Source organism: Convolutriloba macropyga, chromosome 10, assembly GCF_964194025.1.
Source record: "Convolutriloba macropyga chromosome 10, txConMacr16.3, whole genome shotgun sequence".
Taxonomy (NCBI): domain Eukaryota; kingdom Metazoa; phylum Xenacoelomorpha; order Acoela; family Convolutidae; genus Convolutriloba; species Convolutriloba macropyga.
Genome location: NC_134477.1, coordinates 2,058,537 through 2,082,452, shown reverse-complemented (window position 1 = coordinate 2,082,452; position 23,916 = coordinate 2,058,537). Strand labels below are relative to the sequence as shown.

General features: G+C 39.9%; 1 protein-coding gene across 1 annotated transcript; it reads right to left on the bottom strand.

Annotated features, from left to right (window-relative positions):
* Positions 1 to 1,851: 1,851 nt before the first annotated feature.
* LOC142348521 (uncharacterized) lies at positions 1,852 to 23,367 on the bottom strand. Its single transcript, XM_075399895.1, has 5 exons — positions 23,296 to 23,367; positions 21,769 to 21,906; positions 7,693 to 7,814; positions 3,227 to 3,309; positions 1,852 to 1,958 (listed from the first exon to the last, which is right to left on the bottom strand). The coding sequence occupies exons 1-5, from the start codon at positions 23,365 to 23,367 to the stop codon at positions 1,852 to 1,854; spliced, it is 522 nt and encodes a 173-aa protein (XP_075256010.1).
* Positions 23,368 to 23,916: the final 549 nt, after the last annotated feature.

Sequence of the window (23,916 nt, the reverse complement as noted above, 5' to 3'; positions counted from 1 at the left end):
AATATGATCAATGGATCGACTCTTTGATGCAATTTGCCAGGGAACGTGAGCAAACACTGGGATGCATGAAATACTCATGTATACTTATTGGTGCATCTCGGGATTATATAAAGAAAACTCAACGATGAAGAAAACAGCACAAAGGAATCTTACAATATTTTGAGAAGGGGGGTAGGGCATCAAAATAGGTGGGGTTTTCGCATCAGAAACCTCGTTCTAGTCTTTGCATGGGCTGTTTAGGCTCCGTTCCCAACACTAGCTGGTATATAGCTCCACTGAAAACAGTGCAAATAACCTTTAAAAGGATTATACTTGAAACGAAAAACAAAAACGGGAATTAATCTTCATTACAAATGAAAAAGCTGCCTTGTAATCACACACAAGACAACATACAAAAAATAACAATAAGTGAACTAAAAACAGAAGTAATTAAAAGATATAAAGTTGAATTTTTCAATTTCGGAAGATATAGTCTACAAACAAAGAAACTTTTGTTTAGCTTTAAATACAAAAAATAACAATAGATGAATTCAAAAACAGAAATAATTAAAAGATATAAAAAAGAATTTTTTCAACTCGGAAGATATCGTCTATAAAGAAAAAAACGTTTATTAAATTCAAGGTTGATTTATCAGAAAAATTGACTAGAGATTTCCATACAGCTCTCCAGAAACGAAACATCGAGAACAGCAGCCATGTGTGTGTAAGTTTGTATGTGTGTATATGTTTGTGTGTACGTCTCTCTCTCTCTCTCTATCTCTCTCTCTCTCTCTTTGTGTGTGTGTGTGTGTCTATGTCTGTGTCTGTGTATGTGTTCGCATTTCTCCTTTCTCCTTTGTGTATGTGTTTCGTTGTGTGTGGGTGGTGTTTGTATGTGTGTCTGTAGGTATGTGTTTCCCGTACCTAGGTTGCAGTGAGTTTCAGCGCTGTACCATTGACTTTCAATTGTAACCAGTACTGTACCAGACAAAGAGCAGTGTAAATAAATTTGCCAGTCTGCCCAGAGTCGATTAAGAAAAATCCCAGTCTGTTTTTTTTCTTCGCAGCATCATTTACATTATTGGTTAACACTGCACAGAATGTCTCAGTTCAGACTGTACAGACGAAGAACTAACAGACTGTACATAGCAAATTTTGAAAATTTCAAATGACTGATATCATGCATGAAATTTTCAACGTGGCGATACCCGGAGCTGCATTCTAGCCTAACTTGTACATACTACACCACAATTAACTGACACATCGACTTCCACCGACTTCCGCCGACCTCCGCCGACTTCCGACATCCGCCGACTTCCACCGACCTCCGCCGACTTCCACCGACTTCCGACCTCCGCCGACTTCCACCGACAAAATGATGCCCTAATGAGTCATCTTTTAAAACAGACTATAAATTCCCAAAACTGACATGAACAGAACAAGTGTCAGGCAAAAAATCAGAATGAAAAATTTAATGTTACAGCGCTGGATTAGTCGTAGACCAAGGTACGGGTTGTTTGTATGTGTGTGTGTGTGTGTGTGTGTGTGTGGGTGTGTGTGTGTGCATGTGTGTGTGTACGTGTGTGTGTGTGTGTGTGTGTGTGTGTGTGTACGCGCATGTGTTTGTGTGTGTATTTGTGTGTTGTGTGTGTGTGTTTATTTGTGCGCAGTTGTGTGGCGTGTGAGTGGGTGTGTTTCGATGTATTTGTATGTAAACGTGCTTGTTTATTTGTGTATGTGTGAGTGTGTGTGTGTGTGTGTGTGTGTTTGTGTGTAAACTTAGCAGTGAGTGTTTAAGAAACCCCGGAATAATGTCAGTGACCCAAGACAGGTATGGGATCCGGACAGTGTCTAGAGCAAGCAAACCAAAAATCAGGTTTGGGTCAGACCGAACAGACCTTGACTACCCTGGGCCAGACCTAAAGGACGCAGATTCGACTCGGGGCCGGACCCAAATGACCCATGGCTGGACCCTCTGCCTGAACGAACAGACCCAGTACCAGAACCGGGCTGGATCGAACAAATTCTGACCGAGGCCGAAAAGATCGAAGGGAGACCATTGGCCACACTAGACAGACTTTGTTAGGCTGGGCAAGAGCAAACAAAATAAAGTCAGACACAGGACCAGACACGCTCAAGGAAGTATAAGTACCCTTAGGTAATTAAAAATTATGCAAATTTTCAAATGAAAAAGTCCTAAATATCAACTTAATTTTTTTGATTGCTTTTATTAACAAAAAATGTCAAATACAAGAACAATGCAGTATTCAGTAATCGAAATTCAGTGCATGTTTATTCCTCTAATTTTACTTGTGATGGTTGTAAACACCGTCTTTCCAGTACTCATTTGTTAATTCTTTTGCAGATGGCTGGCTACCGTATTGGTCAGGACTTCGGCACTTTGATTAGTTCAAATAGCTTGTTTTGAGGCTGACTAGAGCCAATTTTCTTGATATTACATCCACAAAGGGGTAAAAATATGAAAAAAACTTCTAGCTATGCCAAAAAAGGGCATGGGTCAGATCGAACAGCCAAAAAGAATAGATACAGAGCAGACCGAACAGAACGAAAATTGCGTATGGACCAAACTGAACACACCAAAATTTGTGTATGCGCCAAAGCGAACAGATCAAAATGGGCTTTGGACCAGACCAAACAGACGGAAAAGTTTTGAGCCAAACGAATGCCAGGACCCAAACTCCGTGCAGACTATGATAGAGGGTCGCACCTGGACCCCTGTCCGCGACCCAAAACCGTCTAGCCCTTACCTGTCTTGGGTGGCGGAACTCATCCTCGGAACTTATTTTTATATGCAATCTTTAATTCAATATGATATGCTACATTTAGTCGAACAGTTTTTTTTCAACCCCAAAACCCACACATATAATATTAATCCAGGTCTACTATTTTGAACGAAAGTCAGTCGTTTCACAAACAAAGACGTGTTTCTCATTGCAATCGCATTCGTGCATTCGCGCGTCACCCTTTCCGCATCCACAGTTGGTGTCATTATCTGGAACAGGTTGTCCTGCTGCCCATTGAATTTTCTCTGGATCAATTGACTCAAAACTGTCAACGACTTTCCAGCAAGGAAGTTGAACAAGAGGGGCATCGGCAATATACAAGATTTGGATAGCACAGCGCCCAAATCCCATCCAATATGTTTTACCTTATAAAAAACAGCTTCTCTTTCAATTGAATACTGGAGTAGAAAATATTGATGTAAAATGTTCATTATATGACGTACCCAACGGCAAGTGAAAGTGTTGTTCAATTTTGGATATCTTCAGTTGCGAGTTTGAATAAAACAAGCTTCCCGTATAGCCCAACCTAAAACATAAAACATCAATTCTTGTACTGAAAACTTAGTTGAAAGATTACGAACATACGAAAAATTATGTCCAAGCTAAGGTGTGCGATGAAAATTGTCCTGATCAGATCGTCCGAGACCATAAGTGCCCTGAACAGACCGTTCCAGACAGAAAGTGTCGCTGACAGGACTTAAGCGCGTTCGACAGTTTCTGTGCGCTCGAAAAAACCTGTGTTCTTGATCAGACTCACCTGGACTCGAATGTACTTCTGATCAGACTCCAGTCTCCATGAATTTTCTCCGGATTTTAGCGGCGAATGCGGTTAAAATTTTTTGCCGCTAAAAAGGCAAATCTTACAAATATTGACTGCTAAATTCAGAAAAAATTATCGCGCAGAACTTTTTTGCCGCTTAAAGATTAGTGGTGAAATTTTAATTTTTTTCACCACTAATCAGTTAGCGGTGAATAAAAAAATTCCCGCTAACCACTAAGCGGCAAAAAAACAATTCACAGCTATACCGTTAGTGCATATTTAGAACTATCTAGATGAACCTAATTAGCTTTCCATATGAAACCTCTTGATCTACAGTTAATCAATTTCCTCTTAAGATGAACGGCATTTGCTACCAGCTGGACCCCCAATACACTCGAAATCATCTCTTATCAGAACAACTTGTGTTCGAAGTCGTTTCTGATTAGACCCAGTTGCGCTCGAGATGCGCTCTGATCGAAAGGCTTTGAGCGCAGGATTCTTGACTAACTCGTCAGACCCATCATCTCTCTGTAAAAAAACCACAAAAATTTGAAAAAAAAATAATGCCCTCGAAATTGTCCCTGATCGGACCCACTTGCGTTCGAAATCATTTCTGAACAGAACCATTTACAATCGAACCCTTAATGATCAGACCAAGTTGCATTCGACCAAGTTGCGCCCAATCCTGCTCTCAAAAATTCCAAATGTAATTTCGAGCGCAAAATGGTTAGGTGTGCGTCCGATCATGACAATTTCGAGCGCAAACCTCAGTCTGGGTGACACCGCACCGCAGAAGTGGAACTAACGCGTGACGGTCAGAGAATTGAGCCTATTTTCTGTATTTCAACGTAACCAAAGTCAACGGGCAAATTTGAACCAAATTATTTCAGGTATGCTCAAGCTGAGGTCCAGACAAATACCGGCTGACCGTCCGGGACAAAGCAGCCACTGCTCAGACCGACCCAAAATGAAGTGATATGTTGTCATACTATCATGCGAAATCATTTCCACCAGACTATTGTCCTCTCGAATCGAACCGTGAGTAGACTTAAAAGGTCTCACAATCGCCTGTTAGTAAATTGAAGTTTGAGTAGAAGAGTTTGCCATATGACTCCTTCCCCCAACAAGACCCTCCCCCCAAGTTGTGTTCAAAATTTAGCAGTCACGGAGACAAATTTTATTTGGAATTCAAGAATGTTTATTCAAGAATGAATCTTGAAAAAAGCCTATTTTTACAACATGACAACCCAGGTCGAGTTGCCAGATGGAAGTGACTTCTTACCAAACGCAAGTCGTACGCGCAAAGTGTGTTTCCAGACCAAATCTGGACTGGACAATGGTCTAATTTTGATCTAATCAGAGGTCAATTCCATATGGGATGGGCTGATCAGAGGTCGATTCATGTGCGCATTAGTCTGATCAGAGAAGGTTTTGAGACCAATTGGGTCTGATCAGAAACCACTTCGAGCGCATTTTTGCATTGGATTTTCATGAATTTTGTTTACTAAGAGATGTTGGCTCTCCCAACAGGCAACAACGAAGCAGCGTTCTGATGAAAGACTCATATAAACTCCAATGGCTCTGACCAGAGTCAAGGTGTCCAGCTGATAAAAATTAAATTAACAGTAGATCAAGAAGTTTCTGACGGAAACTTTTTAAGTTCATTCGAAAAATGAACTAACGTTTATTAAATGACATATGTTCTCAACATTTGTTTTATTTTTCTTTAATAATAATAATAATAATAATAATAATAATAATAATAATAATAATAATAATAATAATAATAATAATAATAATAATAATAATAATAATAATAATAATAATAATAATAATAATAATAATAATAATAATAATAATAATAATAATAATAATAATTGTGGTTTCTGCTTAATCGCAACGGAACAGCATTAGGCCTACAATAGCCTGTTCTCAGCTGCCCTTTTTCTTATAATTCCCCACATTTCAGACTGTTCTTTTTATTTGCAATACTTCAACAATTGGCGCTTCCATACATGAGTATATTTCTGTAAATATCAGTTTTTTATGAAATGAATAGGTTTTAGAGAAATTGAGAGATTTGATCATAATTAAAACCATTCTCTGATCAGACTATTTCGAGCACACTTGAGTCTTATCAGAGGAGATTTCAAGTTCACACTAGTTGGATCAAGAGTGATTTTGGAGCTCATAATATGCTGATCAGATACTTTTAAGCACACAAACGCCTGGAAAGTTGTCTGAATTTGATCTGAGCCAGGCTGTCAAAAAGGTCTGGACGATGGACTGATTTTGGCTTGCCCAGCGGTCACTTTTATCTTGAAAGGACTGATGTAGGAGCTTCGAGCGGTGTTCGAGCGCCCTTGAGGTTTCGACTGCATATCATTCTGATCAGACGTCTGGGATGATCTGATATGAGATTAATTTGGCCTGGAATGGTCTGATCAGAGGTCACTTCCATCAGGCACATCAAATTGCCAACAGTTTCCCAAAGATACAGGGTCTCGACTGCAGTGCGTAAGAACGCCTCAACAACAGTCAAATAGCAACTCCCGATTTTCGAAATGACTGTTGAAGACAGACAAAAAAAAGAATTTTTCACTCATTGTTAGAGTAGGAACTTCCATTACTGAAAGCAAAGAAGCCATTCTAAGGCAGAGTTTCGAACAGCCTGAAACAGATCCCATTTAGCGCCAGAAAAATCTTTTGTAGACTACACTGTTATTCACCAATGCATTAACGATGTTGGAACATTAGAAAAAATCAGGTCCTAAAACGATCTGAAATGAATCGTTTGCCACCTTTTTCAGACAAACAACAGGAGGGTAGGAACATGCAAAATTGTACATTTTTCGACAGAAATAAGCAATTGAATTTTTGATGAATATTAAATTTTAAAGTTACGTTTTATATGGACAAAAGCATGTTTTTCTTTCATTATATGTATATATATATATATATATATATATATATATATATATATATATGTATATATATACGTATATATATATATATATATATATATATATATATATATATATATATATAAACTAAATCTATATGTATCTAAAGCCCCTTTTGTAGATATGCAAAATCGTTTGCAAACGAAATTACTTTATAGATTAAATATTCTTAATCAACGATGAGTGCTAAAATTGAAGAGAACATGGAAAATAAGTTTTGTCTCAGAATCAGAATCTTGGAAGAGAATTATGTGTTTTCAAATTCAACTCAACTTAAGACCTATATAAAGAAGAATGATTTTATCCAGAGCATGGATGAGCATTAAAAAAGTTGTAAGATTTTTATAAAAAGTTGTTTCTTAAGGATTCAAAAAATCGCGAATCATACTAAGGTGATTAGTATCTTGAAGAATTTAAAAATGCACAACTATTTCGTCCACCAGCGCCGCTAGAAGAAAGTATGACAGGGCCTAGGTTCTCCTAAATCAGGTTTGATCGAAGAAAATTTTGTTGTGTTGTAATGTTTCAAAATTCTCTAGAAAAACGCAAACCACTTGATATTAAAACAAACCCTACCTCTGCTAATCACGGTAAAAGATACCAAACTCTACTGAACATATCACAAAGTTGCCGAAAGATCGTAAAACCATCCCTTGAAAAATTTTCCCCAAGTATTGAAAAGGCAACAAAATCTGAAAAAAAAAATTCAGGCAAATAGATCAATGGATTTTGTTAAACCCTATGCGTTTTTTCTGTTTTTCGCAGATATCTGATACTCAGTGAAAAATTCCCAGAATTGGTGAGAGTCGTTGAAAATGTGAAGAGTTCTTGCATCAGTAGCAACTAATAAGAGTAGACATTTGTCGGACAGACTTCATAAACGAGATTGGGTTTCTATTATTGCATTTTATTTATTATTGCTTTTTTGTGAAAGAATTTTGCGCGAATATTTTGGAATTGCAAAAACCATCTTTTTAAACAAAATTTAGTTTTGATATTTTAACATTGTGGGAGCAAGGGGTAGACTTCTGTCTAATTATAATTTTGCAGAATGGGAACTTTTCGTGTTCCTGTTTGAAATTAGCTCCTTAAAGGACTATAGTAGAGTTGTGTAACAGCATTGGAGTTAATTTGGTTGACTTCGTTAGCAACATGGTAATATCGCGTATATCTTAATCAATATTACCTTTCCTTGCACGTTCTTCTAGCTTCTTCAAAGGTCATTTCCTCTTCAATATGATGGAAGCACTTGTCTGGAATCCCAACGACATAGGAAGAGTTGACTGGACAGTTTTCTGGCCATTCATTCTGGAGAAAAAGCATCTTATAACTGAAAGTAACTCTGAAGTAGCAGACAGCGTCTTTCAGTGCCGAAGCATGACGTTTAGAAGCCTCTACTTTTGCATTCGCAATTCTCTGTTCATGTCAAATATTAGTGTGCGCCGTCTGTAGTTTGAACTACTAATGATTCATTATTCTATTATTCATATGTCCATATATTTAGTTAATTGCTCCTATCAACTGTCCAGAATTAATAGCCGACTACAACTTAATTGGCCAGACTTAATTGTCGACTGCCACCAAATTGGCCAGACTTAATTGCCAACTGCCACCTAATTGGCCAGACTTAATTGCCGACTGCCACTCGTCTGGCCAGACTTAATTGCCAACTGCCACCTAATTGGCCAGACTTAATTGCCGACTGTCATATAATTATAATATATATAACTCGCCAGACTTAATTGCCGACTGCCACTTAATTGCCGACTGTCATATAATTATAATATATATATAACTCGCCAGACTTAATTGCCGACGGCCATTTAATTGGCCAGACTTAATTGCCGACTGCCACTTAACTGGCCAGACTTAGTTGCCGACTGCCACCTAATTGGCCAGACTAAATTGCCGACTGTCATATAACTCGCCAGACTTAATTGCCGACTGCCAGTTAATTGGCCAGACTTAATTGCCGACTGCCAATTAACTGGCCAGACTTAGTTGCCGACTGCCACTTAACTGGCCAGACTTAATTGCCGACTGCCACCAAATTGGCCAGACTTAATTGCCGACTGCCACTCGTCTGGCCAGACTTAATTGCCAACTGCCACCTAATTGGCCAGACTTAATTGCCGACTGTCATATAATTATAATATATATAACTCGCCAGACTTAATTGCCGACTTCCACTTAATTGCCGACTGTCATATAATTATAATATATATATAACTCGCCAGACTTAATTGCCGACGGCCACTTAATTGGCCAGACTTAATTGCCGACTGCCAGTTAACTGGCCAGACTGAGTTGCCGACTGCCACCTAATTGGCCAGACTAAATTGCCGACTGTCATATAACTCGCCAGACTTAATTGCCGACTGCCAGTTAATTGGCCAGACTTAATTGCCGACTGCCACCAAATTGGCCAGACTTAATTGCCGACTGCCACCAAATTGGCCAGACTAAATTGCCGACTGTCATATAACTCGCCAGACTTAATTGCCGACTGCCAGTTAATTGGCCAGACTTAATTGCCGACTGCCACCTAATTGGCCAGACTAAAATGCCGACTGTCATATAACTCGCCAGACTTAGTTGCCGACTGCCAGTTAATTGGCCAGACTTAATTGCCGACTGCCACCTAATTGGCCAGACTTAATTGGCGACTGCCACTTAACTGGCCAGACTTAGTTGCCGACTGTCACCTAATTGGCCAGACTAAATTGCCGACTGTCATATAACTCGCCAGACTTAATTGCCGACTGCCAGTTAATTGGCCAGACTTAATTGTCGACTGCCACCTAATTGGCCAGACTTAATTGCCGACTGTCATATAATTATAATATATATAACTGGCCAGACTTAATTGCCGACTGACACTTAATTGCCGACTGTCATATAATTATAATATATATAAACCGCCAGACTTAATTGCCGAGTGCCACTTAATTGGCCAGACTTAATTGCCGACTGCCACTTAACTGGCCAGACTTAGTTTCCGACTGCCACCTAATTGGCCAGACTAAATTGCCGGCTGTCATATAACTCGCCAGACTTTATTGCCGAATGCCAGTTAACTGGCCACACTTAAATGCCGACTGCTACTTAACTGGCCAGACTTAGTTGCCGACTGCCACTTAACTGGCCAGACTTAATTGCCGACTGCCTATTAACTGGCCAGACTTAATTGCCGACTGCCTCTTAACTGGCCAGACTTATTTGCCGACTGCCTCCTCATTGGCCAGAATTAATTGCCGTCTGTCATTTAACTGGCCAGACTTAATTGCCGACTGCGACTTAACCGGCCAGACTTGATTGCCGACTGCCACTTAACTGGCCAGACTTAGTTGCCGACTGCCACCTAGTTGGCCAGACTAAATTGCCGAATGTCATATAACTCGCCGGACTTAATTGCCGATTGCCAGTTAATTGGCCAGACTTAATTGCCGACTGCCACTTAACTGGCCAGACTTAGTTGCCGACTGCCACCTAACTGGTCAGACTTAATTGCCGACTGCCAATTAACTGGCCATACTTAATTTTCGACTGCCGGTTTACTGGCCAGACTTATTTGCCGACTGCCTCCTCATTGGCCACACTTAATTGCCGACTGTCATTTAACTGGCCAGACTTAATTGCCGACTGCGACTTAACCGGCCAGACTTGATTGCCGACTGCCCCTCAACGGGCACAACTGAATTGCCGACTGCCACATTATTGGCCAGACTTAATTGCCGACTGTCATTTAACTGGCCAGACTTAATTGCCGACTGCCACTTAATCGGCCATACTTAATTGCTGACTGCCACTTAACCGGCCAGACTTGATTGCCGACTGCCCCTCAACGGGCACAACTGAATTGCCGACTGCCACATAATTGGCCAGACTTAATTGGCGACTGCCACTTAATCGGCCAGACTTATTTGCCGACTGCCACTTAATTGGCCAGACTTAGTTGCCGACTGCCACTTAACTGGCCAGACTTAATTGCCGACTGCCAATTAACTGGCTAGACTTAATTGCCGACTGCCACTTAACTGGCCAGACTTATTTTCCGTCTGCCTCCAAATTGGCCAGACTGAATTGCCAACTGTCATTAAACTGGCCAGACTTAATTGCCGAGTGCGACTTAACCGGCCAGACTTGATTGCCGACTGCCACTCAACAGGCACAACTGAATTGCTGACTGCCACATAACTGGCCAGACTTATTTGCCGACTGCCTCCAAATTGGCCAGACTTAATTGCCAACTGTCATTAAACTGGCCAGACTTAATTGCCGAGTGCCACTTAATCGGCCAGACTTAATTGCCGACTGCCACTTAACTGGCCAGACTTAGTTGCCGACTGCCACTTAACTGGCCAGACTTAATTGCCGACTGCCACCAAATTGGCCAGACTTAATTGCCGACTGCCACTCGTCTGGCCAGACTTAATTGCCAACTGCCACCTAATTGGCCAGACTTAATTGCCGACTGTCATATAATTATAATATATATAACTCGCCAGACTTGATTGCCGACTGCCACTTAACTGGCCAGACTTAATTGCGGACTGTCATATAACTTGCCAGACTTAATTGGCGACTGCCACTTAATCGGCCAGACTTATTTGCCAACTGCCACTTAATTGGCCAGACTTAGCTGCCGACTGCCACTTAACTGGCCAGACTTAATTGCCGACTGCCACTTAACTGGCCAGACTTAATTGCGGACTGTCATATAACTTGCCAGACTTAATTGGCGACTGCCACTTAATCGGCCAGACTTATTTGCCAACTGCCACTTAATTGGCCAGACTTAGCTGCCGACTGCCACTTAACTGGCCAGACTTAATTGCCGACTGCCAATTAACTGGCTAGACTTAATTGCCGACTGCCACTTAACTGGCCAGACTTATTTTCCGTCTGCCTCCAAATTGGCCAGACTGAATTGCCAACTGTCATTAAACTGGCCAGACTTAATTGACGAGTGCGACTTAACCGGCCAGACTTGATTGCCGACTGCCACTCAACAGGCACAACTGAATTGCTGACTGCCACATAACTGGCCAGACTTATTTGCCGACTGCCTCCAAATTGGCCAGACTTAATTGCCAACTGTCATTAAACTGGCCAGACTTAATTGCCGAGTGCCACTTAATCGGCCAGACTTAATTGCCGACTGCCACTTAACTGGCCAGACTTAGTTGCCGACTGCCACTTAACTGGCCAGACTTAATTGCCGACTGCCAATTAACTGGCCAGACTTAATTTTCGACTGCCGGTTAACTGGCCAGACCTATTTGCGGACTGCCTCCTCATTGGCCAGACTTAATTGCCGACTGTCGTTTAACTGGCCAGACTTAATTGCGGACTGTCACTTAACTGGCCAGACTTAATTGCCGACTGCCACTTAATCGGTCATACTTAATTGCTGACTGCCACTTAACTGGCCAGACTTAACTGACGACTGTCATATAACTTGCCAGACTTAATTGCCGACTGCCACTTAATCGGCCAGACTTAATTGCCGACTGCCACTTAACTGGCCAGACTTAGTTGCCGACTGCCACTTAACTGGCCAGACTTAATTGCCGACTGCCAATTAACTGGCTAGACTTAATTGCCGACTGCCACTTAACTGGCCAGACTTATTTGCCGTCTGCCTCCAAATTGGCCAGACTGAATTGCCAACTGTCATTAAACTGACCAGACTTAATTGCCGATTGCCAGTTAATTGGCCAGACTTGATTGCCGACTGCCACTCAACAGGCACAACAGAATTGCTGACTGCTATATAACTGGCCCGACTTATTTGCCGACTGCCTCCAAATTGGCTTAATTGCCAACTATCATTAAACTGGCCAGACTTAATTTCCGAGTGCCACTTAATCGGCCAGACTTAATTGCCGACTGCCACTTAACTGGCCAGACTTAGTTGCCGACTGCGACTTAACTGGCCAGACTTAACTGCCGACTGCCACATAATTGGCCATGCTTAATTGCTGACTGCCACTTAACTGGCCAGACTTAATTGCCGGCTGTCATATAACTCGCCAGACTTAATTGCCGACTGCCACTTAACTGGCCAGACTTAGTTGCCGACTGCCACTTAACTGGCCAGACTTAATTAGCGACTGCCAATTAACCGGCCAGACTTAATTGCCGACTGCCACTTAACTGGCCAGACTTAGTTGCTGACTGCCAGTTAACTGTCCAGAGTTAATTGCCGCCTGCCACATAATTGACCATATTTAATTGCCGACTGCCACTTAACTGGCCAGACTTAATTGCCGACTGCCACTTAACTGGCAAGACATAAATGCCGACTGTCACTCAACAGGCACGAATTAACTGCCGACTGCCCATTAACCGGCAAGAGCCAATTATCGACTACTTATGAAATTTTGCTTGCTGGCAAAGTGTTCGAATAAATTCATAAACTATGTGGTACGCTTGTACTATATTTAGTTGATTTGTAATAAATTATATTAGGTTTGCCCTTGTCTTCGCAAATGCCTTCCTTAATCATATTTTCACTTAAGTTCATTTTGCCGCTGACTAGTAAGTCAACTTTTCAGTTTGTTCACAACTCTCAGTTTTGTTAGTATTCATTCTGCTAAATTGTTTCCCATAATTCAGTTGTTCTCAATCTTCTCAGTTTTGCAATCAGAATAATCTTAATTGGATTCGAGAGCGGAATCCACGCCGTCATAATAGAACTACAATTGTAGCAGTTTTGCAGAGTAAAACTAAAAGTAGTAATCCAACAATTTAGTAATACATTGGATTCGCGCCTCGAATCCAAATCAGATAATCTACATCGGATTTGTGGCTCGCTTACATACCTCCACAGCAAGAGGTATCACATGGCGCAGTCATCAGTCAAAGAACGTGCACTACTTGAAATTGAACCCTTTTGGGAGAAACCAACGCTAGAACCACCTTTACGGCGGGATCGTTGGCAGATAATGTTGAAACTGGCTATCCTGGCAGAAGAGGGTATTTCGATCAATACCCTTCGCGAAGATCCCCCGGTAAAAGTTACCTACCCTCCAGAACCCATCTACGAGAATAATGTAGAAAACAGTACGGCTCAGAGCGAGAGAAATTGGAAAACTAGGAAGGATCAACTCAAGAATGCGTGGTTGAATCGATGTCAGAAGATAGAACCTGCAGGTATATTGTGCGGCGACAAGCCTTGTAAATTTTGCGACAACAAAGGTTTCTCTCTGACTTATCTTAGTCTAGGGATGGAAGGACGACGAAATTTTGGTTCCCAAGAACCGAATATATAGATTGAACGTGTAACAACAGAGGATCTTTGGGAGAGTCTAGATCAGGTATTTACAAAACAGCGAAATTTCACCTTCGATCGATATACCTTCCTAACCAGGAAACAATTCAAAAGGAGAACCTGTAGACAAGTTCTACGGTTGTCTCCGGGAACTGTCTCTGAACTGCGATCTAGGATGGCATGAAGAATAAATCATTCGTGACGTTTTTATAGCATACATGCAGGATGGCGAGATTCAGAGGGGGACTACTTAAAGAGACGAGAACTGCTAAAAAGCCATTAGAAGTTGCCATGAGTATTTAGATGGGTATACAGAACAAGTTAAAGATATCTGGAACCACGATTCATCAGACCACAAATGAAATTACGACTACATCTGTAAACAATATACAAGGGTCTTGGAATAGATCGCGACCTTCAACGAGCCAATTCGTGAAACCTATAGTTTGTCCAAACTGTGGCTATGGGTGGTCAGCTGCACATCAACAAAAGCGCCCTGCCCGTGGAAAGAATTGCAAAAACTGCGGAATTGCCAACCACTTCGCGAAAGTATGTAGAAAACCTAAACACCCATATAAGCCAAAACCTAGAGTAAACAATGTTGATGATTCTATCTCCCAGGCAGCAACGGTAGGTACTTCAGCGACAGTCGGAGAGCAAGTTAACCATATAGATAGATTGCTTCAAAAACAAAGTATCTACGATGCTAAGTACGATTCGGATTATGATGATTATGATGACAATTGTGTTGCTACAATTCCCATCAGTAACGACACTAGAGAGGTGAAGCCAGTGAATTTAGACATTTGCATCGGAAATACCAGTACAAAAGCTTTAGTGGATTCGGGAAGTGTGTGTACTATATTTAACCGAATCCTTGCAACTACAGTGGTGTCGGAGTGTAAAGAAGGCTTTTGGGTACAATCAACAGAGATGCATGAACTAAATATTTTCTCTAATGATCTAATCAAAACCATTGGAGTGATAAAGACCTCAATCAAATGTAAAGATTGGGTAGCTGCGGGTGTTAATGTGAAAGTAGTGGAAGATGGCCATAGACCCATAATCGGACGAGATCTCTTTCCACAACTTGGCCTTTCGGTCACCCAAATAAAACAAGTTGCAAATGTCAACCAAAACCAATGTTTAATCAAGAAACAGATAGCATTTGATTTCCCAGGTCTGATCTCAAGAATCAGTAATTTATTAAAACACTCAGATAAATCTACATTTCATAAAAACTTTACACCTACACACCAAAAAGACCGTAGGGTCCCAATTAACCTACAACCTCTAGTTTATGACGAACTTACAAAATTACTTGCAGAAAAGCATATCATAAATTTAAACGCTTTTCCAGCTAAAATTTCATCTCACCTATAGTTATCACGCTAAAAAAATAAAACAGTTAAACTAGCCCTAGACTCAAAAATCTTAAATAAACCTATCTATAAAAATAAATATCAAATGCCTAATATAGACAACCTAATTGACACAATCCAACAAATCTGAATACAAAAGCATCACATGAAACAGCATATTTCTCAACATTGAATTTGAAGTACGCATACAGCCAACTTAATTTAGACCCGGAAACGGCTAGGCATTGCAACTTAAATATCATTAGTGGTGAGGGCACTGGAACATATCGCTTTTTTACAGGATTTTACGGATTAACTGATATGCAGCAGCATTCCAAAAAGTAATGAACTATACATTAGTCGGACTAAATAATACTCACTCTTTCTTAGATGATATTATAATAGTCAGTCGCGGCTCTAAAGAAGATCAATTAAAGTTAGTCTATAAATGTTTAAAAAAAACTGGACGACGGTAATTTGGGAATAAACTCACCTAAATGTCTTTTCGCTAAAACCGAAATAGAATGGTTAGGTCATAAATTTACTAAGTCGGGAATCACACCACTTGAAACTAAAACAGCAGCAATTTTAATTTTAACAGCACCTAAAAATTTAAAACGATTACGTGCAATTTTAGGTTCAGTTCATTATCTAAGTAAATTCATCCCTAATTTGTCTCAACTATGCCATCCACTTCGACCATTGCCTAAAAAGAATACAAAATAGATCTGGAATGACGAACTTGAAACTCATTTGCAATCAATTAAAAAAAGTAGCAAATGCAACAGAAAACACACATTATAACCCTCATTTGGAAAACCGGATCAAATGCGATGCATCTATAGCAGGATTAGGAGCAGCATTAGAACAACGTTCACCGACAGTTTGGCATACAGTTGCATTCGCATCTGGATTCCTGAATTCAAATTAGGAACGCTACAGCATTAACGAACTAGAATTATTAGGGGTTGTGTCGTCCATAGAATATTTTAAATTTTATTTATTTGGCAAATCATTCAAAATCATCACAGATCAACGGGCACTACTTTCTATTATGAAAGAACACCGATCTAACAAATCATATAATAGTCGTTTAACCCGTTGGGTAGATCGTCTTTTATCATTTGACTTTAATATTGAACATTTACCAGGCGCAAAAATGGGGCTGGTAGATTACATTTCTCGCCAACCAAATCAAGAAGCAAAAGTTACAAACAAATACGATGAGGAATTTGCGGTAGCAATTATTACCCGCATTTGTGACGCCATTGCAGCAACTTATGTAAATACCACACAGCAAAACTGCCAATCACAGCACTTCAGCAGCGTCAATCACACACATTCCACACGTGCCTCAATTCCTCATTCAACAATCAATTCCAATTTGATTTCTGCCATTAATCGTAACACAACTCAGTTGCTTCTTGATAATTCTGCAAACGCAGCACAAATCCACTTAAATTCTAATCTGCTCAAAATCTCAACCCAACTCCAATCTCATTCTAATTTACAAACAAACACAACGCAAATACTCTTAAATTCTAACGCAATAATGAGTAGCCCAAAGTCAATTACGCAAACTCCTCCTACCCACAGTAGGGTCATCTTCCAATCAACACCAAATTCGGCAGTGAATTCATTACATTCCTCCAATGAAGGCCAAACTTCACCGAATCTTGAACTGTCCAAAGAAGAGAATAACTTGAAACAGTTGTTCACCAATTGGTTTTTGGCTGCTCTCACGAGCAAGGATGCAGTACTCAAAGAAGTGCGAGACTGTATCCTTTAAAACGACGCACAACGATGCAAGGAGGCGATCCCCTACCTCTTCTCATATTGGAGGGACCTTCACGTTAGGTCGGGCTGCGTCTGCGTAGACGATCGTGTGGCAATACCAAATTCAATCCAAGAGGTTGTCTTAGAAAGCCTCCATCTCACCCACCCTGGCAGATGGGGTATGATTACCCTTGGGCAGTATGCGTTCTGGCCATACATGCACCGCAAGATCTTGAACAAAGCTGCCCAGTGCAAGCATTGTACTGATAATGGTAAGGATTTCGAACCGAAATGGAAACCTTTATTAAATTTTTCAGAACCTAATGAAGAAATACAAATTGACTTCGATGGTTTCATTACGAATGAAAAAGATCAAGATATACATTTCCTGGCATGTATTGATCGTGTTTCCAAATACCCTACTGCAGAAGTTTTTGATAAAGCTAATGGACCTAATGTAATTAAATACTTAGGTGAATATATTCAAATACATGGTATTCCTCGAAACACTAGTTTAGATCAAGCAAGTTGTCTAATTGGATATAAAGTAAAGCTATTTATGCAAACAACATATTATTAACATTATCACTGCTCCTGAAAACGACCACAGAGGCATTGGATTAGTAGAGCATTTGACACAAACAATTAAAAGGCGTCTAAGCTGCATGAAATTAGATAATAGAAATAACACATTCACAATTAAAGGAGCAATTAAGTCAGTAGTATATCAATTACGCATAGGTAAACAAAAGACAACAAACGTAACACCTTTCCAAGCACATTTTGGAAGAAAGCCAAACACACCACTAACTAATATTAGTACAATACTAAAGTCGTCAAATCTCTCATATGAAAAATTCTTCACCACTATTTAGACGCAGACACAGTTCCCGTGGGAGACTATCTAGATGACAATGGCTGGGTGACTGGTAACCGCAGTGACATTCTGATAGAAGAGGCGATGCGAAAAGCGCAAGTTGACGCAGGATGAAGATACAATGGGGACAAAAAAATCAGTATCACAATTTATTATGCAACCCAAATTAAACAATCCGATACCGCGGTCAGAACGATCGTTAGAAGTTAAGCTAGCTCGAAAATTTTCAAAACGATCAAAGAGGGATCTCCAAGGACTCAGGGAGACGTTGGCCCCAGGAAGCACTGTCGTGAGAACTTCACCCACGACTACTGTAATAGGAACCCGGAGTCCCTGAAGTTCGAGTCAGGAACAACGACCTAGCCAAGTTCGGAACCCGTGCCGAGCATAACACGGATCTTTTTCAGTACGCTCAACGAAGTCCCCTCCCCTATGATAAAACAACCGAAGATAAGATCGCCCGACACACAAAATATCCGAAGAAAAAATATCGTGGGGAGATCAAGATCAGACACAGACCTAACCAGTCTGACGCTGCTTCAAGAGTTTCGTCTGCTAACAGCAACATTTCTAAAACATGTCATCCCGCAAGCCTAAAAAGCCGCAAACAGGAAGAAATTGATCGCGTCAATCTTAAACCACATTAAACGCCTAGAATGCCTCCTCAGTTGCTGCGTTATCAGTCACCTCGTCAACCGCCTCGCCTTCCACATCTACGTCGAAATTGAAAAGAAACCGGAAGGCCCCAGATTCTTTCGGTTTTGAAAGCTCAGTATGTTCAGTCAGCGACGACTCCGCTCCGATGCCAAAGAGACACAAATCGACAAATCCCGTCATCGAGACGGTAATACAGGAAGAGGCACTGCAACTTCCTGCACCTGACACGTCATTTGAGCTGCCAGTGGTCAGTCCTCCTGCATCCCTTCCAATCGGTACCTGGTCTCGGGAAGCCTACGACTATGAAGATTATGCAAAAGAAATTAGTATGAGCGTCTTTGACGTCGAAAATCACATTTAAACTGTGTATAAAACTATACCACTAAAAAACTGAACAATTTATTGAAATCTTGCGATTTTAGTTTATTTTGTTATATATTGTCAGTTGTTAAAATTAAATCTGGAATTGTGCCACAATTGCGTAATATTTTCTGTTTATTGTCGTTATTTATTTGTAATTTAGTTCGGTTTACAATTATAAATTTAATATGGACTCTCAGTACTGTACACCTAATTTGATGAAATGTATTGCATTCGCGTCTCAATTGTGCAGTAAGTTAAGTTTCATGCGTACAGTTTAATGTAAACACAACGGATTTACATTATAATTAATCCAATTTGCATAATTTCCTCACCTTTCCTGCATTTGATCTGTTGGATGGTTATTGTTCGCATTTTTTACTATTTATAATAATCAGTACATATGTTATTAATATCACAATATTTTACTCTTATGCAGTTTAAAATTTGTTGAAGACGAGGATATGTGGTACGGTTGTACCATATTTAGTTGATTTCTACTAAATTATATTAAATTTGCCCTTGTCTTCTTAAATGTCATCCCTAATCGTATTTTCACTTAAGTTCATTTTGCCGCCGACTGATAAGTCAACTTTTCAGTTTGTTCACAACTCCCACTTTTGTTAGTATTCATTCTTCTAAATTGTTTTTCATAATTCAGTTGTTCTCAATCTTCTCAGTTTTGCAATCAGAATAATCCTATCCGGATTCGAGAGGGAAATCCACGCCGTCATATTAGAAAAACAATCGTAGCAGTATTGCAGAGTAAACCTAAAAGTGGTAATCCGACAATTTAGTAATACATTGAATTCGCGCCTCGAATTCAATTCAGATAATCCACAGCGGATTCGTGGCTCGATTATATACCTCCACAGCAAGAGGTATCACAAACTACTACAACAGAATTATTGAAATCCAAATTGGTTTTCTTCCAAGTTTTGAACAATTGTAGCAACTGAAGTCAAGTTTTTAGTTGTGTGGCAGTTAGGATATGATACATCCTTGTTCATTTTATTTTTGAAGTGCATATGTTTGAATGACATATGATGCTTTTTTAAGAAGGAAGGTAAAAAACAAAATATATCAGAGCAAGTTTTTCTCCTGTTTAAGCAAACCATAATTTGTTATTTGTTCCTAGAATTTTTATCACTTAGATTAAGCCTTGGGAAGTTTGTACAGACCATTTGTTGCCTTTATTTTTCTAGAAACAATGAAATTTTTAGTAACAAAGCTATGATGATATGTTTCTTTAAAGAAAACTAGAAATTATTGTAAACTGCTTTCTGTGACCTTCATATCGTCTTTCTATATTTATTAATAAATATCTCTGTTATTTGTATCTGAGGGTATACTATGAGGTAGAACGCAGGGAAGTAAACTTAACCAATTTTATCAGAAAAGTTGTTATCTGCTTCTCTGATACAATTTTTTTCGACTGACTGACTACTATATACAGACTATAATGCAGGTTTTTGTGTGGCTGTAGATCTGAAAAATTATAATATATCGTTTTTTTTCAAAAACTTATTCTAAAGAAGAAAGCAATTACTAACCGGGCTGAGGAGCCAGACCGAATGATGTTCAAAACAACCTAGACAGAAATTGTCCATATGAAGGGCAATCTAGATAGGAAGAGTCCGTTTCCATTTAATTAGGATATCAGTTTTTTAAATGTATGACAAATAAATTATCTGACTCGTATGAAAATTTTTATTTGGCAAGATTGTCGCAAATATGGGGGAAAAGAAATACCTATGAATTAAATTGGCCAAAAATTGTTTTATGCAACCAAAACAGCCTTCATGTTAAAACTCCCCGACGTTTTCAAATAAAAATATTGTGAGCACTTTAATTTGGCAATTAACAAGGAAAAGAACACTTTATTTGTTTCTGATTTCAGATATGAGTCATCTAGAAAGTCGCTTGATAACTTGGTCCTTTTCAAGTAAACTTTTAAAATTATTCAAGAATTTTCTGCACTTTTTCATCACGCATTATGGTTTCAAAAAACTATTCACATATCCTTCGACTCATGACGAAACGGATCGTGAGTGAATATTGACGGTTGAAATTAGTTTCCGTTAAACCACATTTTGCTTCTTTGTTTCCATTTTTGCGATTTCAAATTTAGGATAATTCGTATATTCAAATAATGTGACAATGACAGGTTTCGGATAAAAATGAAACATGTAAATGTAACTTGGTTTTGATTCCCTGCTTGATCTTCATAGGGAAATCATGAAAAATTGTTAAGTTTCTAAAAATATTTCGGACGGTGCACTTTTGGAGCATGACGACGGCTTACAATCTTAAAACGGTGCACGAAACGTATCAACATTAGAAAAAACACCCGCCGAAACCAATAAATAGACGAGGGTAGGAACTTGCCAAAATTTTAACTTTTAGGCGCAATTTGCCCATATTCAGGTTTTTTTTCAGTTAGCAAAATCTTGCCTGAATGTCTTAGCTTTGGGTCTGACAACTTCTGGTCTAATCATAATATGTTCAAACTAAAAAAAACAGTCTGAGGAATACTATGATTCAGCGCTGATTTACTATATGATGCGGGCCCGTTCTTTATATTTGCCAATCTTGTCAATTATTTGGGAAAATTTCCATCTTGTCGAACATTTGGCGTTATTAGAATTCAAACCGTTAGATTTAAAGGATCTATTCTGTCTCCCCCCCCCCCCCCCCCAGTGTTTTTATGACCCCCAGTTACAAATTATATGTTGTTATATAGCACGTTACTATGTAAGAAAATAGCACGTGCGCCTTGCGCCTGGGGTCATGAAAAATTTATGCTCACTAAGCTGGGGGGGGGGGGGGGGGTGAAACAGAATAGATCCGATGTAAACCAATTCGCTGATGTTTCTACGTAGTCACTTGATCTGGAATGAAGGTGGGGGGGGGGGGGGGGTTAGAAAAACACGCGAAATAAGACTCCTAACTCACTCTCTCTGTGTAATTTCCGATGAGTACTGGTTCCTGCCAAGCAATTCCTTTTTCTGGGTTTTCAGTTTTGGGATAAATCCAGCAGAAACATTCGTAATAGTGTGTGGTGATTCCATCCTGGATCCAAATTCTATTTATCTGGAAATGGATGAATTGTTCCCTCCGCCTCCCCCACTAACCCCTCCCTCACAGAACGAGGTGCAACTGCAACTATGGTTACCACTCCTTTGTAATGATAAAAAATGATTTCGGATATACCTCTCTAGTGCCCCCCAATGGCTGCTAAGAACTCTCAATTACAAAACGAGCGAATTTAGTAATCATTACCAAAAAAATATTGACACAAAAGTGAGAGGGTGAAGTTAGGTCCTGAATGTGGTAGCAAAACTCTCCTCCATAAGCCTATGAAATATAGTCTCTTGAGCCAAAAACTCTTGAGTTTGTTGTAAAGTTTGTTGATGGGAGGCCAGTTGGGGGGGGGGGGGGGAGAAACAGCTTCCATTCCTTAATTCTGTCTTCCTGTGCCACAATTTCGTTTCCAAACCCAATGACAAAATCCTTCAACCCTATTGGCCCCTGAGCATTCATATAGTCGAATTGAAAGTTAGCCGTGAAATTGCGGTTCGCGTGAATTTGGGTTGCATTGTCGCTTTTGAAGTTCAGTTTTCTGGCAAATTTTGGGTCGTTATGAAAACGGACATACATAACGTTCCATGTTCCTAAAATTACATCAGATTGACCAGCATTTTTCAACTTAATAGAATTGGAGAAAAAACTGGTTGGCAACATGACTTCCGTTATTTGCTCCACCGTAAAATTTTGATCGACTGTGCTAATTTTCAGAGCTAAGTGATCGAAACTCCAGATAATATAACACATTGTAACTGTTAAGTAAAATATGCTCACAGCTGTGATAGTACCTCAAAATTTCCCAATTTTTTCACTAGGGAAACACAGGGGACTCTAGTTTGTGACAAGGAGGCTCGTTAATGAGCGTTTGCACACATTGTTCTGACCCCTATAATCCAAATTTTTAACATAATGGTATAACAACTGAGGAAGAGAATTCAAAAACTGGCATACCTTCAAAAATTCACATATTATTCATCAAACCATTCAATTTAAAGTAATGAAGCACTAGGAAACCGATCAAACCTGTCACTAACGAGACTGCGAGGTACGAAAAACGTAAGATTCAAATAAAAACAAACATTAACTAAACTTGTGGTACCCATATCACACCCCACCATTTATCGGTGCAGTGAATTAATACTACTTACATCGCAGTACATATTTAGTATCATTGTTACCCATACTCTCAATCGTCCGACGATTGACTATTACTTCAGTGACAGGCAGTTCGTGACCTTGGTCACAACTAATACACTAACTGCGAATTGGCTAAGCGCAGTTCTGCCTTAACGTTTGAATTGAATAGTTGTCACTGACTCTCTTTCATTTGAAGACTTTCTTGAATACAGCTATAGGCTTTATCGATACGTCCATCATCATTATCATCGTACTAACGCTAGGCCCCTTAGTGGTACGACATTGCGCAGTCAGATTCAAAAGGACGTACAGCACTCGGTCTCGAACCATTTTGGGATAAACCCAGCAGCAACCCGCCCATTCCATGGGAGAAGTGGAGAAGCCAATTGAAAATGGCTCTAGTTGCGAAGACAAACATCGAACTGGACGAACTACTCCAAGAGAGACCGACAACAGTCATCTACCCTCCCGAACCGGTTGAGGAACAACCAGTCCACAACCCTACGCAAACGATGGAAAGAGAGAGATAAACACGATACAACCAGGTGATAGCCAAGTGGAAAAATGAGTGTAATCAAATAGACAGAATAGGCGTACTATGCGGTGATAAGCCATGAGACACGGCAGACAGGAAAGCCAAATCACTTATTTACCTAAGCCTAGGCATTGAAGGACGAAAAATGCATGCCAGGAAGTTCCCCCACACAAATGTAGAAAACAAAATAACACAAGAAATCTGGGAGGAACTCGAACTAGCATTCATACGCCCGAGAAACGTAACATTCGACCGTTACCTACTATTAACCCGAAAGCAACAACGCGGAGAGACAATGGAACAGTTCCACTCAGCCCTAAGATCTTTAGCAGAGCATTTTCAGC

Bases quoted from the DNA above. Each gene is read 5' to 3' on its own strand.
- LOC142348521 (XM_075399895.1), bottom strand. From the start codon at position 23,367: ATGGTTCGAGACCGAGTGCTGTACGTCCTTTTGAATCTGACTGCGCAA. The intron at 3,310-7,692 runs GTAATATTGATT...TTTATGTTTTAG, and splicing joins AGAAGAACGTGCAAGGAAAG to GTTGGGCTATACGGGAAGCT. The intron at 1,959-3,226 runs GTACGTCATATA...CTGTTCGTTCAG, and splicing joins ACACTTTCACTTGCCGTTGG to GCAGAGGGTCCAGCCATGGG.